The sequence below is a fragment of the Silene latifolia genome, chromosome Y, assembly GCF_048544455.1.
Source record: "Silene latifolia isolate original U9 population chromosome Y, ASM4854445v1, whole genome shotgun sequence".
In the NCBI taxonomy this organism is placed as follows: domain Eukaryota; kingdom Viridiplantae; phylum Streptophyta; class Magnoliopsida; order Caryophyllales; family Caryophyllaceae; genus Silene; species Silene latifolia.
Window position 1 is genome coordinate 389,354,935 of NC_133538.1, and position 17,959 is coordinate 389,372,893.

General features: G+C 40.1%; 1 protein-coding gene across 1 annotated transcript; it reads left to right on the forward strand.

The window, feature by feature from the left end:
- The first annotated feature begins 16,562 nt into the window (after positions 1-16,562).
- On the forward strand, positions 16,563-17,618 carry LOC141632053 (uncharacterized). Its single transcript, XM_074444641.1, has one exon. The coding sequence runs from the start codon at positions 16,563-16,565 to the stop codon at positions 17,616-17,618; it is 1,056 nt and encodes a 351-aa protein (XP_074300742.1).
- Positions 17,619-17,959: the final 341 nt, after the last annotated feature.

Sequence of the window (17,959 nt, forward strand, 5' to 3'; positions counted from 1 at the left end):
CCCTTAACCCTTTCTATATTATTTGTTTATACTTTTCTCGACAATGCTCCGACGCCGGCAACGCTGACGCACTCGACGCCGGCCATTACTTTGTCGACGATCTTCCAAGCACCAACCATAGCTCCGGCAACTCACTCCATTATACTCTTCGTTTATTAGTCGTCTTCCCATTGAATCTCTCTTCTCCGGTGAGGTTGTTAGTTTAAACTTCTAAAAAAATGTGTTTTGATTGTAAATCTACTACAAACGAATTAGTAATTCGAAAAAATTAATTGTAATAACAACCTATTTACTTCCTTTTGTGTAGATCTAGTAGTTAGATTGCATTTTGAAATAAGAAAAATCAACCATGATTGATTCCGGCGAGGTGTTGACGTTGGTGGACTGGCCGTTGCCGACTTTGGATGCGGTGGCAGAAATACTGGATGAAAATGGCGTCTTAACTGATTATTGTTTGGTGGAGAACTGTGCCAGTGAAGGCTATTATATGAGAAGCTTTTTCCTTTGGTACATACTTCTACTTTAACGTGAGATTGAAGCCTCAACAGCCTCTCCTATTTTTGCTGGGATAAATAAATCCATTTCTAAACAAAATATGTACCACCTTTAGTGAAATTTTAAGCTTTTCTTGTTAAATATTTTGTTCTTACATGGAATTTGAAGTTGTCAATAACTACAAGCTCCTATGCGCACGCACGGCCGCACACCCTCAAAGACGGGCCTATGTAAGTGTACCTAGTAATTTAAATCAGTGTATTTAGGTTAAAGGTATGTATATAGTAACTTAAAAGAGTGTATCTAACAAGTTTATAGGTATGTATCTAGAACTAATAAAAGAACTAGTAACTTAACGAGTGTATCTAAGTAGCGAAAGAAATGTATCTAGTAGCTTAAAACAATTATGTATCTAGCAAAGTTTATATGACATATCTAAGAACTTAAACGAAAGATATCTAAAACTTAATAAAATCAAACGAGAGTATCAAGTATCCTAAATTTAGGACGGGAAAAGGTTTAGATTGGATTAGGTGACCCACTACACGGGTTCACCTAATCATACCCTAAGCCCTTTCCCCAATTTTTTGGAACGAGAATGCAAACTAAAACTACACCTTAAAAAGATAGGGTCAACCCTTTTCGAGGCGGACGAGTATCCTTAAGGAGAAGTGTGTATCTAACAAGTTAAAGAAGTATATCTAGTTAACTAAAGATATGTATCTAGGTATATAAACGAGTGTATCTAGCTTGCTAAAAGTATATATCTAAAAGTTAGAGATATGTATCTAAAGAACTTAAACAAATGTATGTAGCTAAATTTAGAGGTATGTATCAAAGAACTTAAACAAGTGTATCTAGTATCTAAAGGTTTGTATGTAGCAACTTATTGGGATGAAACGAGGAGGGCGGGTATCTTGATTTGCACCGAAAAAAGTTTAGGGTTGATCAGGCGGCCCGCGATAGGGTGAACCATTTCCAAGGAGGACGAGTATCCTTAAGTAGAGGTATGTAACTAGTAGCTTTAAAAAGTGTATCTAAATTATTAAATTTATGTATCTAACAACTTAAATGAGTGTATCTAGGTAGATAGAGGTTCAGTATATATCAACTTAAACAAGTCAGTGTCTAAGAACTTAACGAGAACAAAATGCGAGGGACGAGTATCCTAAATTTAAGAAGGGTTGGTTTGTATTTGCCAATCGACATTATTTTTATTAGTATTCACCATTTAATTACTAGAAGCTAATACTTCCTTCTAGTCATTCATTTCTTCTCCTTTCCACTTTAATTTGCACAAGACAATAAATACATTAAAAAGCACCGTGAATACATTTTTTAGATATACATCAATTTTAGCTACCACATCGCACCACCGTAGGTCTGCAATTATCACATACTAGTATCAGTATGAAGGGACCACTTACGAACTAAAAACCGTACAAACTACCTGGATAAGAAATACTAGTACCCCCGGATATAGATATACGGAGTACATACTACTACCCCGAGGTACACAATCTAATTTGCAATCTAATTTGTGTATCTGGAGCAATATACTAACGAATCTGAATTGATATTAAATGTATCCACATAGCAGAGTCTTACCACCCTTCACTGGCACCACACCTAGTCACCTACCACCAACAGCGGTCGTATTGCTGGCCTCATCATCATCAACAACCCACCCATCCACCACCATTACGTTGCCAATCATCAGACTGTGTCGGCATCATTTCGACCATTCCAAAAATCCTAACTCATCGGATCTTTGACGTCATCCATCCCTTCCACCCATCCCTTTACATATCACCATTGACAACGACCCACCGCACTGCCGACGAATATTCCCGTCACCACTTTCTCCCTGCGCGGACACCACTCAGCCAGCAACCAGCATACCAGACCCTCACCCCATTTCACAACCATACCACTACGACTAACGCCACATGCCAACCGTCACCGCATGACTACCATGAAAACCGCTATGCCAAGCGCCCTCCTCTTTCCTCCATAACCCAGAACTCTGTTAAACATTAAATCACACCTAGTGCTATGCCGTTACTTTCCCAATACCTCGAGATGCTTCAGTGACTACAACAACAGGACCTTCTTTGTTTTATGACTTTAATCACAGTTTGTTCAGTTGTCGAAACTTGAGCTATCAGTCGGCTTGTATCAATTTAATTCATAACATTAGGGATATGCTGTGTTTTATACATCACACTAGACAAGAATATTTAAGCAGCCAATATTGCTTATGAGTATGAATTCTGATGCACTCTCTTTTACAGAAGCAATAGCATATTGACAACCAAGGCTCCATCTCTTAGTCAGCTACTACATGAGTACAATTCCGATCATTGCATTTTACTTATTATAAAAATAAAAAAGGCATCTTGCAAGGTAGATCACAGTAGATCTCATTTTAAAAAAAATTGTGATTCAAACATAAGATTTGTGAAAAACGAAGAAATTCAAAACACTAACCCCATTAAAGACATTGTTGCAAGATTTTATGACAAATAGATCCCATTTCGATCAAAGATGACTATAACCATCATTGTTGTGGTGGTGCGGCCAGAAGACCGATGACGAGGTTAATTAAGATAAATTGTAGAAAGAAAAGGAGAAAGTAGGGTCGGTGAAGATAGACTTGTGCGCAATCGCCGACCAATTTCTTGACGGAGCTCCGGCGACCTTAAGCTGGCGGCGAAAGGTAGTGGAGGATGAGGGTGAGGGAGGTCGAGATTAGAAGGATTGGGTTTGGTGATAAGGTAAAGAGATAAAGGCTTAAATTTAAACCTTTGATTTAATTTGACAGTTTGATCTAAGGGCTGAGAGATGCAAGTTAGAAGTTAGACCGAACTCTTAGTTAAATCTGAGATCCCATTTCTATATATATATATATATATATATATATATATATATATATATATATTGCCTCTTCCAACTACCCAACGTTCCAAATAAGATTTATGTTATTCAATTTTTATTATGTTTTGAACTACATGTTTTTGCTTTTAGTGTATATTTCTATTCTATTTTAAATCATTTTATGATTATGATTTTTGATTACATTCTAATTCAAATATTAATATTTCTTCTTTAATATGCAGGTTAACGACAAAAGGACATCTCTTCTGTGTAAGGGAATAGTTGTCATATAATTGGTTAAAGATGCAAGCTTATGGTAAGTCGATATTGACTTTTATTTTGTGATCTATCTTTTAGTTATTCATGTTTATTTATTATGTTGGTCAATAATAGATTCAGTTAACAAAATTTCAACTAACGCGGCTCAAAATCATCATATATAAACAATCTAACCAAACCTACCCCCAATGTTATATGTTTATTCTACACATTAACGCACTTGCTTCACCATTTAATTTTCTATATATTGTTTTCATCTTTTGAGTTTTTTTTATTATGAGTTAAGGCAGGTATGTAAATTGCCTTATACGGGGTAGTATGTTTGTTAATAATGGTTTTGTTATGTAGCTTTCTTCGGGGTGGATGAATTCACTTAGGGGGCGTTTGGTTTGGAGGAATAAGGAAAGGGAAAGAGAATAAAAATGGTTGATTCCTTTTGTTGTTTGTTTAACACAAAGAAAGGGTAACCCATACCCCCATATCCCCAAAACCATTCTCATCCTCCCCCCTCCCCCCCTTGGGTAAGCCCATAACCCCATAATCCTTTCTTCCTCCTACTCCCTATTTCCACCACTCCCACCAACACCCACCACACCCTCTCACACCGTCAACCACTGCCACCTATACCCTACACCCACCACACTGACACAACCACCACCAGGGACGCCGACACAACCACCACCAGCGACGCCGCCTGTCCACACTACCCCATATCCTCAACCACTAAACACCACACCACACCAACACCTTCAGTAACTCTCCCACCCCACCAACCACCACCAACACCTTCCTCGGCCACACCACTAAAACCGCCCGACGCCGGCCACACCAGATATGGTGTTCTAAGGGGTGGGGGAGGGGTATTCGAAGGGTTGTGGTGGATTTTTTAGAATGAATAAGGTGTTTAGGGTCGAGATTGTGGTGTTTATTGAGGGCGTGAGGCGCGGTGATCAGGTTCGCCGTGGGGTACCGTGAGGAAGATCGTCGGTGCCGCTACTTGTGGTGCTGTCGGTGTAGATAATGGTGGCAAATGGTGGGTAATGGTGGTGGAGGTAGTGGATGTTGGCTTTTAGTTCCTTTTTCCTCTAATTGTCAACCAAACACCCAAGTAGAATATGGGTGATCCCATTCATTTCCCTCTCTTACCCTTTCTTCATTTCATTCTCTTACCCTTTCCCGTACCAAACGCCCCCTTAACAGCTACGAGCTGACTCTACGAAGACAGATTGTCATCCCAAAGGTAAGTGACTTATGCAACCTTAACCCGTTTCCATAATTAGTAAGTCTTCCTTAAACAGATATATCAGTCATGAATAATAAAATTGATAAAAAAAACACACCACTTATATTAATGGGACAAATAAACCTTCTTTAAGACGGATATATTTGTCTTACGGTCTGTCTTACAGTTAAGATGTATATGCGCGCCCATCTTAGAATTTATTTGTGATTTATATAAGACTTTTTTAAGGGTGTTTACTAAGTACGTTCAGGTGGCCTTTTACATAAAACACTAAAAAGATTTTAAAGCACAACACATATAAATATGATAATCGACACAATCACAGTACACACCACAACCTTTACTTGATGCTCCCTTCCCCTACGCATTAATTTCTCTCCTTTGTATTATGTTTCTTCATGCATCCCTTAACTAAGTTCTTGAGCTATTATGTGAGTCGTCCTGCTTCCCTTTAATTTTAGGTGTTGATATGTGAGATTGTCTAATACTCTTTTTATTTATCTTATCCATGTAGGTAATGGTAATGGTGACAAGATTACTTATGAAGTTTCTAATGCAAAGGTTCAATTCCGAGTATATAGGTCGTAATATAGTTATTACTATAAGTGTTTAAGGGTGAGTTTAAGCACTCACGGGATCATGATGGTGTGTATTGATGATAATCAGTAAGATCAAGATGTAAGGGTCGTGAGCTTATTTGTGTTAGGTTATTACTTTACTTATTAGTCATTCACAAAATCGCGGTATATTGATATTTAGCTAACATGTAAGGGTGAGTTTATTTGCATTTTGTAGTTAGTCGCTCACGAAATTATGGTTGTGTGTATTGGTATTTTCGTTTTTGAAACTAGTTGGAATCCCGGTATCCAACTCTTATCAGCTACTCCCTCCGTCCCGGTCATTTGTTGTCCTTTTGTTTTGACACAAAGACCAAGAAAAAAGGAGATAGTCAATTACTAAATGACATGTGGATCAAATTGAGTGTGAATGAGCAAATTGTTCATCAAATGCATTCCTAAAATAGAAAGGACAACAAATGACTGAGACACCCAAAAATAGAAAAGGACAACAAATGACCGAGACGGAGGGAGTATAACAAATGGCAACGCCTGTCGAGGATCGATTATTGTATCATTGAAACACCATTTTATTTTGACGTTATTTGAACGTTATTTAAAAGGCTATTTGTACAAGTACACATGTCCATCTATTTCAACCGTGCTCATAAGTTTTCCACTGGTTCTAGTAAGCATAAAGTCCTTGAAGTTAATGTACTCTTATTTCGATTAGTTTCATTGTTACGAGAGAGTTCTGTAGCAATAAGCAACAAACAACACACGTGTAACACAAAGAATTAAATGAAGCTAAATAATTTACCATAATGTTTATAATATTTATGGCTTTGAAAGACCTTAGATCTGATTTTATAAGGTTTTTAATTACTCCCTCCATTCAACTCCACATTACAAGTTTGCTTTTTCACGTTTGTCAACGCGTGTTTTACGCGATAAATATCTTTAGCTACGTATTTGCAAAAATTATAAAAATTAGATATTCTTAATGTACTCCTAAAGACGAATCAAATAAGATCTCACATGAATATATTTTCACTTATATATCGAGAGAAAATCGACATTAAATGTTCACTTGTGAATAGCGTACAAAAGAGAAACTTGTAATGTGGAGTTGAATGGAGGGAGTAGTTTTTTTGCTCCAGTCCTTCCTTTTAGTATATAAGGACTCTCTTGTACACATTGCAATTCATCAATATACATTCTCCAATCCTTTGCCTACATTCTTAATGACAATGGTATAGGCCACTTAACCACCCCTCTTCACAGCTCTGAACTCAACGGGTTTGCCAAAAGTCGTCAACGTCATATAGTTGAAACCAGACTTGCACTCCTCTCTCATGGCCGACTACCCAAGAATTTTTGGCCTCATGGATTCTCCACCGCCACGTATCTTGTCATTCGGCTTCCTACTCCAACTCTATCTTACTCTTGCCCTTACTTGAAATTATTCGATCAACTTCCGAATTATGCAAAACTCTGTAGCTTTGGACGCCTCTGTTAGCCTTGGCTTCAGCTCTACACCAAACATAAACTGGAACCCCGCTCAAAGCCTTGCGTCTTCGTAGGTTACTCCCCCACCCATAGTGCATATCACTGTCTCGATCGTACTACCAAGAAAATATTTGTTTCTCATCATGTCGAATTTTGTGAAACAACCTTCCCCTATCCCGACCTTGTCCCCACGGCCACTCCATCACAACCACTACCCAATTCTCTTAAGTGGTTTCATGAACCTATCTCATAGACCTCATCTACCACTTCTCCCACCTCTTCCCATTCCCTTGCCAATCCCGCTGCCACCACGCCTGTCACTACTCCTACGCACACTCCACCTCATACTCCTCCAACCACAAATACCACTAAACAAGCCTTGATCGACCCCCAATGACGAGATGCGATGCTAACTGAATATAATGCTTCGCATAGTAATGATATTTGGATGCTGGTTCCCTTCGACCCATCCTTTAATGTTGTTGGATTTAAATGGTATATCGGATCAAATATAATCCGGATTGAACGAAGCCTTGTTGCTAAAGGATTTCAAAGCATTATATTCAGTAAGAGGGCACATAAATTGACAAAAAAATGCGAAAAGCTGTAACACATTTATGAATACTCTTACTGCACATTTATGAATACTCTTACTGAGATCGAGTAGTTTTACTGTACGTCAAGGTAAAAATCAACACACAAGTTATCCAAAAACAACTTACATAAAGTACAGAGCGATTTCAAAATAGAAAAAAAATAAATTTCAGCTCCCCCCAAAAGAATCATTTTGTAAGGATAATAGAGCTTGTTAAAGCATGTAGACGCTGGTGCATACTAAGCAATTTTCCAGCACTAAAATAGCAGCAAAAGACTATATTGTGACCAAAAAACAGCTACTTTCCAAGCACTAACCATTACACTGCATTAAAACATGTAAACAATTGAAGAAAAAAGACCGTTTAAGGCAAAACCTTACAACTTAATGCATACGAAACCTTTCTACATCACTAAAACAGCCCAAAAACAGCAGCAAAACAACAATTTATAGTCCCAGGAAAAAATTCCAGTACACTAAACCATTTTAAATCACTACAGCGTCAAGATACAACACAATCAAAGAAAAAACACATAGTTAACATCTGTAAACTCCCATTCAGATTCGCAAAACCAAAATTCTTAGACGAACGATTCCAACACAAAAAAAAAAAGAGTAATCAGACACCATTATGTTATATGTTTTAAAAATAGATCAACCAAAAGAATGTAATACTAAAACCAGTTATTGATGCAAACAAATTTAATTTTTCATTTAGTTTTTTTTTTTTTTTTTTTTTGACTGCCGTAAAGAAAAGTTTTACAGTCTCATGGCCTGGCGGGCCAGACCATGCGCTATGGAATTTACATGGTTTGGAATGAAATTAATACATAAACAATGAAAGAAGCCGAAGTTGCCCCTTAAATCTGTCATGATTTCGGCCAGTAAATGATCTTCTTTTTCCACTTCTGCCAATTCCTTGATAAGCTGAAGGCAATCCAACGAAACCTCCAGATGGAGAATACCCTTAGAGACTGCCCAAAGTATAACATCTCTCATACCCAAGGCCTCCGCTTGTAGAGCTGATTCCGCTCTAATTTTCACACTTCGTCGCACAATTTCTTGTCCTCTCGGGTCAATAGCCACCCACCCAATAGCCGCCCTAAATGTCCGGTTCCAACTAGCATCTACTTTAACTCTGATCGATCTGCAGTGGTCCTGCCTCCCAACTAGATAAAAAGGATACCCATCCTTTAACCTCCACTTCACCGTATCCATCCTCCCTTCAGAGAGTCCCCTCCTAGCTGCTCCAAGCAATCCTCTATCAACCTGATCATGGAGGACCCGAATCTTCTCTCCAATATGGTCATAGAAAAGATCCATAGTGTTATGCCAATTCAGCTCCAGCCCGTCAAATTTGACTCTGTTCCGAAGATTCCAAAGTCCCCATAAAACAGCGACAAACATAATCACCCTCTTTTCACCCCCTCCTTGCCAGAGAGTAACTTTATCCAATCAATGATCCAGTCCGTGACGTTTAAGGATCCAACACTATCCACTCTGATCCCCAAATCTGATCCTGCCCAAATCCTTCTTGTACATTCACAATCCCGAAACAGATGCTCCACTGTTTCCAAGTTTTGACTAAAAGTCCCACACATTCCGCAGTAGGTATCCATGTCCAGTTTTCTTCTCAGAAATTCCATTCCAACCGGCAGGGTATTGGTCATGATTCTCCACACAAGGATCTTCCATGTATTTGGAATAGGCAGGTGCCATAGTCGCTTCCGACAGAAATCCTTCCCCCGATCTCCAATCCTCGAGGTATCTTTAGATGAGCCCCTCTTCAGGATATAATCATCAAAAAGTAGCCCATACCCACTCTTAACTGTATAACTCCCATCCTTAGTGAGTGGCCAATAAACCTTGTCAGCTCGCCCTGGTTCCTTTAACTGCATTGCCAGTATTCTTTCTGAATATTCTTCCTTAAACAGTGCACGGACAAACTGCTCATGCCACGTACCATTTGGCATGAGGAGTTGCCGCACCTGCAGATTTGCGAGATGTGTCTCATTATTGCCCAGCCAACAATCATTTGGTTCCGGCCTAGATCCCCCAACCCATCTAGCCAACCAAACATTGAGCGAAGAATTCCTACTAGGCTTCCACCCAACATTTTCCTGGATCATGCGAAGACCATGCTTAATACTGCGTACCCCCCACGACATGCCGGAATCCTTTGTCAGCCGACTGCTGAACGAGAAGGTATCTGTCCCAAACACCTTGACGCGAAATATCCTGCAAAACAAGGAGGTGTCGCCAGAAACTAACCTCCAACCATGCTTGGCCAAAAGAGCTTGATTTAAACACGCCACATTACGGATCCCTAAGCCCCCTCTACTTTTGGGGAAACTTAGAAAATTTTTACCGCACTGAATATTCTTCCCCAATTTACATCCCGTCCACCAAAATTGCGACAAAAGAGAGTTAATCTTGGTTGCCACACTTACCGGAATTTTGAAAACCGATAGAAAGTAATTTGAGAGGTTTGATAGGACAGATGAAATTAGAGTAAGCCGTCCCGCTGGTGATAGAAAAATCCCATTCCAAGAGGAAATCCGTTTAGTAATGTGTTCCACCAAGGAGTTGAAGATGCCTTTTTTCGAGTCCTGAAATTCTGCCGGTATTCCAAGGTATTTTCCAATGCCCTGATTGGTCCTAATCATTAGAGTCTTCAAAATATTCTCGAACATTCGCAAGGGTAGTGTTTGGGCAAGATAACCCCCGATTTAGCCGGATTTATCCTTTGTCCCGAGGCTTCACAATACTCCTTTATAAGATTCATAAGATAAAGAACCGTTCCCCCTTTATCTTTAAAGAAGAAAACCGAGTCATCAGCAAAGAATAGATGAGTTAGCGGCTGGACTCCCCGACAAAGCCGAAACCCATGTATCCTTTTCATTTCATGAGCATGATCTATGTTAACCGAAAGAACCTCCATGCATAGAATAAACAGATATGGAGACAGCGGATCCCCCTGTCGTAGCCCACACATTGGCCGAAATTGAGGTAACGGTTTTCCATTCAGAAGAATCTCATAGCTCACTGTTGTAACACAATTCATGATGAGTTTTACCAATTTCAGGGGAAAACCAAATTTAAGTAGAACCGATTCCAAAAAGTCCCACCTAATCCTATCATAAGCTTTACTCATATCAGCCTTAAAAGCACATCTCCCATGTTTCCCCTTACGCAACTTCGAGATATTATTAATAGCTTCATGTGCCATCAAGATATTGTCACTAATATTCCTCCCTGGTAAAAAAGCATTTTGAGTTTCACTGACTAGCGCCCCTATAACCTTTGACATCCGGTTAGTAATGCACTTGGTCACAACCCTCATGATCACATTACAGAGACTAATGGGCCGATAATCCGAAACCCCTTCCGGAGAGTCTATCTTAGGAATGAGCGTAATAAAAGTTCTATTTACCTCCTTTAGGACCCTGCCAGAATTAAGAATAGACAGCACCGCATTCGTAAACTCTTCTTTAATCATAGACCAACACTTTTGGTAAAAGCAAGCTGGAATTCCATCCGGTCCAGGCGCTTTGAAGGCACCCATTTGAAAAACAGCCCCCCGGACCTCTTTAGCTGTGAAAGGTTTATCCAACCGGTCCAAATCATCCTGCGATACAAACCGATTAATATGTACTAGAACATGATCAAACACAGAGCTATCCCTTACCTCCAAGTTATTCTCTGTTGCTCTATATAGCTCCTTAAAGGTTGATAGGAATTCCCCACCTATTAGTTCTTCCTCATATAACCATGTCCCATCATTTCTCTTCAGTCCATGAATATGATTTCGACCTGCCCTACCCTTGACCCAATTGAAGAAGAATTTAGTGCATGTATCTCCATCCACCATCCATTTTACCTTTGCCCTCTGTTTCCAAAACAAACCCACGGCTTTAGCAAACTCTCGCACCTCCTCATTTACCTTAGTATACTCCCTGTCCCCACCACCCGAACATGCCACATTCATTCCATGCTCTAATTTCCGATCAAAATCTTCCCACTTTAACTGCCAATCGGCCTTTTTATCAAGAGTCCATTTTTTAACACTTGTTCTAACTCTTGCCATCTTTCTGACGAGACGGAAGGCCGGCGACCCTCTATCATTTGCACACCAAACCTTGCGAATTGTCTCCAAACAATCCTCATATTCCAAAGCCCAAGCATCAATTTTAAACGGTTTGTGACCCCTACTCCTAGTAAGATTCAGATCTATTTCAATGGGAGCATGATCAGAAATCTGAATAGGGTAGTGCTTAATGCCCGTATCCGGGAATAGAGCCAACCAATCCTTCGACCCCAAAGTTTTGTCAAGTCGTTCATAAACTCTTTTAACCCCCTGACGGTTATTACACCAAGTAAACCGGGGACCCTTAAACGGTATGTCCACTAGCTCATTTCTAATCTTCCATGAACGGAATTCCTCCGCTCCATCAATTTTTCTTTGACTCGAACTTAGTTTATCCCAACTATAATCCACTTGATTGAAATCCCCTACCATAAGGAAGGGGTAAGTACATGTATCAAACCATTGTTCCAACTCCATAAAAACGGATGCACGCATACTAAGCGTCGGTGCACCATAGAAAAGCACAAGATACCATAACCTTCCGTTATATTTTTCAACTACTAAAATGATAAAATTATTACAAGCCTTGACCAACTTCATCCTAGATTCCTTTCTCCATCCAACCCATAACCCCCCCGAGGCCCCCACGGCATCCACCCCAAAATGATTAACAAAACCTACCGATCTAAAGACCGGGAAAACTTGGCTTGCACTACATTTAGTCTCGATTAAAAATAAGAAATCATAAAAAGTACTACCTAATAACGCTCTTATTTTAGGGATTGTAGGGGAGAGCGTATTATTAAGGCCCCTACAATTCCAAATAAGGCCCATCATGGTGAGCGAGGAGGTTGTGACGGCCCAACCTCCGCAAAGCCAAAACCATCCGTTGCCATGCCATTGACAGAGGGTTCAGAGGACTCACTAGAATCCAGCATGATCACATCTTCAATATTCACCCTAAAGCCCCAGTTCTTCTGTTTCTTCTCCTCCTTCTGAAAATCATGTTCCCAGCGTCCTCTTTTAGCCATCCTCAGTAGATACTTCTTAGCATTGTCCAGGGACAACTTAGCATCTTCAGGAATAATGTAATCCCCTGCTTCAGTACAGCATTTTCTCTTCCTTGCAGCAGATAATGCATCCCTATGTTCATCACGCATATCAGAGACATGATACACATCAGCTAATCCCAACAAACCATCAGATGTGCTTCCAATAGGTAAGGCTGCAATTTGCTTAGCTTTTGCCCCCACCTCTGGTACATCAAAAAATTTTAAAACCTGCTTGCACTCTGGTTTGACATTCTTGACCATCTCCAGCTCCTTTTCATAAGCTTCCTGAACCAATTTCTCCAAAGGGATTAAGTTAGACGACCCCTCATCAATCTCCTTACCCTTCCTATGAATGGCTGCTGAAGCTAGAGAAATTTGCTTTCCAGCACCCACCACATCCTCATTCGAGCCCTGTTGGCCTGCATCAGAGTCTCCCTGGAATGTCATCTGCAATTCAGTATTGATACCAGACGAACTATCAGAGGATATGATAATAATCTCCTCAGACCCCCTCTCAGAAGATGAGCCATCAGACATAAGAGCCTCATGAGCATTGAACCACTCATTTGCAAGGTCATCAACATCAGGTCCAGAGGAAGCTTCATCATCTGCATCAGATTCTTCCATGCCTGTATTGCCATTATTATCCTCTCCCCCTGCAATCACAGCTACCCCATTCATCTGTCCCAACTCCACATTATTCTCTTCATTTTCTATTCCTTGCCCTTGCCTAGAGCTTTGCCCCACCTGCCTACTCTGAGAGCCATCCGGGTAATGATACCATGGAGGTAAGCCCTCCACAGGTAGCTCAAATGTTTGATTATAACCCCTCTGTTCATCCTCCATCCTTGCCCAATCCATGTCCCCATCAATCCTGTTGTAGATAGCTGCCTGTATCCGCTCATCTCTATCCACCAGCCCACTCAGACTGTCGTGTGTTGAATAAACAACATATGGATCTTCAGCTTGTAGTTGAACCAGAACCCCCTGCTGGAGCAGATTCAGATCATCCTGTATCTCCATCTCCTCCCCTGCACTATGAAAATTTTCATTGTTGTTGTCTTCATTGTTGTTGTCTTCTTCCACAAGCCAGCCCCCAGCACCGGGCAGGCCTCCACCCACAGGAGCCTGACTTCCAGCAGTTAAAACCACATTCTGAGCAGCAGCAACAGTAGCTACTGCTTGACCATCATCATTCTCTCCTGCCTGCACATCAGACATAACCACATCTGCACCTTCATGTCCTTCAGCATGATTATCAGCAATAATAAGCCCATTAGCATTACCCAGATTAGAACCCTGCTCCCTGGTCCCATCATCTCTACCACCAGCTCCCACTCCATTTTCAGCACCCCCTGTACCTACCTGAAACACCACAGGCCCAGCAAAAGGCTGAGCCGTGACAGCAAAGGACATACCAGGGAGCACTCGTCCCCCTGGAGTGATGCCCAGATCAAAATCAACAGCTCTCTCAGGTGATTCCCACCTTCTCCTTCTCCTTTGTGATCCCCTTTTATTGCCAAGCTTCACCCGTGAGGAAAGGAACTTTGTGGTAGAAGGAGTAGCACGTAAATCCAGGTTGAACATGGTATGATTGCTGTTAGTCTGATACACAGGAAAACCTTTCTCCACAGTTTTATCCAACATATTATTGATACTAGTAACCACATTCATCAGAGACTCCCTACACTGAGACCCTCTATGTCCAATCTTCCCACACTTGATACATATTTAAAGACCTCCTCATACCGGAATTGCACCCACAGCAAGTATCCCCCCTCCATGGCCAGGAAAAAACCAGGCATTAAGGGCTCATTGAGCCTAAGGTAAACTTTCAATCTCAAATAATCATACTCCGGTACCAGCTCAAAGGGTTCAACAGAATATTGGTGACTGATCAACTTACCCGCAATATGAGCCACGTCTATTGTCAGGTATTCGAAGGGGAGACCACAAACCCGTACAGCCACCTCAGCATATGGAAACCTCACAGTGCGTGGAACGGTATCACGGAACCACTTGGAGAACACCATAACAGCCCCATCAATGGTAGCTGTAGTTCTCTGAAGTAAACCCTCTCTGTCTTCCTCCTCAACACAGTGGAAAACATACACCTCCCCCATGCGGAAAGCAGTAATAGCACCCCTCGTTGTCCACTTCCTTCTTATAACATCATTAACCAGCTCAGCCTCAAACAGCCGGTAATCCACAAGGAAACCCAAAACACAGCAACTCCAAAACTCCCTTGATTTCCCTAAAGCAGCAGGGTAAATATTAATCACCCCCCCAGAACGTGGATACCTCCAAATGTTAGCGTGAAAGGGGTTCATAGGGTGAAATTCCGCATCAGGGAAGGGTTGATGAAAATTCTGGTGATTTAAACCAGACTGCTGTCCCTCAATACCTTGCATCTCTGTAGTATAATCATTCCCTCCATTATTACCTTCAGTAGCCATATTATTGCCCGTTGGAAAATTGTAGTAAAAATTATAAGGAACCTGATCTTTATGTCGTGATTTTCTCTTAGGATTAATAAGATTGACAAAATGAGACGAGTGAGATGAGAAGCCCACTGCCATTTAAGCGGGTATAAATAGGGAAGTAAGAACAGCCTTGATACCCGTTTCTGATTGGAATAAGCAGCGACACATCCAATCAATGCACCCAACACCCAATCAACTCAGCAATTAAACCTCGAGCCACACTCGCCTCAGCTTCCGCCAATTAAACATAATGGCACACAATGATTATAAGAAGACGAAGGGGTGTGCTCGAAAAATCCCCAAATTAGCTGAGGAATCTAGGTTGACAACCCCCAATAAAAACCCCTAAAACTAAATGATGAGTAAGAGAAGTAATCTCACTGTAAGATTAACAATTAGAAGCTGAAGCAAAAGAATAAACCTTTTGCATCCCCAATCAAAGAGAAAAGTATCTGAGAAAAAATATTGGGGAATGAAAAAGCTCGAAAAGGGACCCAAAGGGAATAAAAGTAAATAGTGGATTTATGACAGAGAAAGTATTGAATCCAAAGACTGAAAGGATATGGAAAGATTAGAACAAAAGCTCAGCTGAAAAAATCCGACAAATAATTTAGGGTTTCGAGTGCCAATTAAAACCCCCAATTCCTAATTATTACTGACTTTAATAGGATACCTGAAAAAGATTAGAATCAATAGGGACTCTTAGGTTTTAGTTTTCCATTAATCAGAATAATCAATTTGGGAAAATCGAAAATTTTTTATCGTTAGAATGAAGTGATGATCGCAATGAAAGATGAAGATGATGCTCTCCAAGGAGAGAAAAAGCTCTCTAGAATTTTAGAGAGAAGTTCAACAATTTTAGTTTGAATACTAATTTTTTTTTTTTTTTTTTTTTTCATTTAGTGTGCGGGTGGCGAAAGACAAACCACTAACATCTAAAATTTAACAGCTCATTCAGAGCAAAAAAATGCATCTACTCACAAGTAAGAAGGTTAGTAATAAGTTTAAATAAGCAATTGCTTCCTCAAGTAAAGACATAACTATCGATTGCACAAGGATGTAACAATCTAAAAAGTTTGATTTCTTTGTACGAAATATCCAGTTTTTTTTCATGCTATGATCTGTTTGCACAAGCATACAACAACAACAACAACAACATCAGAGCCTTAATCCCAAAATGATTTGGGGTCGGCTGACATGAATCATCCTTTAGAACCATTCATAGGTGAACGCATACCTCAAAAAGCGAATAGAAAAGGGAAAATGAGGTAAACCATTCATCCTTTAGAACCATTCTGCAAGTGTCTGGGTTCAAGAGAGGATCCTTGCCCTTTAGATATTTGGGTGTTCCCATATCTTTCAAGAAACTTACAAAAAATGAAGGCATGAAGCTCATTGATAAGATCACTGCAAGGATAAGGTCTTGGGGGGCTGGACATCTCACTTACTCTGGGAGACTTGCTCTGGTTAATGCTGTTCTTTCAAGTCTACACTCTTATTGGTCCTCAGTTTTTCTTATTCCTAATGGCATCCTGAAGAAAATTGACAACATCTGCAGGAGCTATCTTTGGGGGGGGGGCAAAGATACATATATGAAATCACCTAACATTAATTGGGATACCTGTTGCACACCCAAAGATGAAGGAGGGCTTGGTATAAAGGCCTCTAAACTGTGGAACAAAAGCCTATTGGGAAAATATGTGTGGTGGATTGCAGCCAAAAAGGATCATTTGTGGGTAAAATGGGTGAACCATGTGTATATGAAAGGAAGAGAACGGACCAGCTATGAACCACCTAGTGACTGTAGCTGGTCTTGGAAAAAGATTGCTTCTCTTTTTAAGACTTTTGCACCTACATATGTTTCTGGTCAGTGGCTTGGGGAGGACAAAAATTATGATGTTAGCAGTGGTTACAATTGGCTGCGTGATATTAAACCCAAAGTGGAGTGGAGATATGTTTGTTGGAACCGTCTGAACATACCAAAAACTTCATTCATTTATTGGGCAGCTGTTCAAGGAAGGCTTATGACCAAAGATCGTTTGGTTAGAATGGGGGTTGGAGTGGATCCTGCATGTTTCCTGTGTGCTAATGGCGATGAAAATCATCATCACTTGTTTTATGCCTGCTGCTATAGTGTTCAATGCTTTGCTCTGATTCAGCAGGCTCTCCATACTCAGTTGCAGCCTGCAGACTTGCACGTATGGTTTAATAAGAGTCATGGAGGGACTAAGCTACAGAAAAGAATGGTGTGTGCTATCTATATTGCTGTGATATATGGTATTTGGAAAGCTAGGAACAAAGCTCGAGTTTCTGATGTTGTTATTCGGCCTACTTTCGTGGTCAAGCAGATTTTGAAGGATAAAATGAGTCGCTTCTGGGCAAGGAATAGAGGAAAGTTAGTAAAGAAGGAAGAAGATTGGTTAGCAAGCATTAGTATCTAATGTAATCTGGCTACTGTTGCTTTGTTTTTTGATAGACTAGTGAATCTGAACTATACTCCGATGATGTAAATTGTTATGATTTTTTGATATATATACTTACCCTTTACCAAAAAAAAAAAAAAATCGAATTTCGGATTTCTTTTATAAAAACTTAAAATTTAAATTGAGAAAAAAGGTTAAAATGATTTTGAAAACCGAAATAGAATTAAGGATCCGGAATGCCTTAAAAGTAAACCAAGTGAAAAATATATAGGAAAGTGGTCGGTAAAAAAATGTAATAAAAGAGAGAAGGGCAAATAATTTATTTTTTAAATTAAATAAAAACAATAGAAATCAACATG

What these genes read in the sequence shown, in the direction of transcription:
- LOC141632053 (XM_074444641.1), top strand. Translation starts at nt 16,563, where the DNA reads ATGAAGCTCATTGATAAGATCACTGCAAGGATAAGGTCTTGGGGGGCT.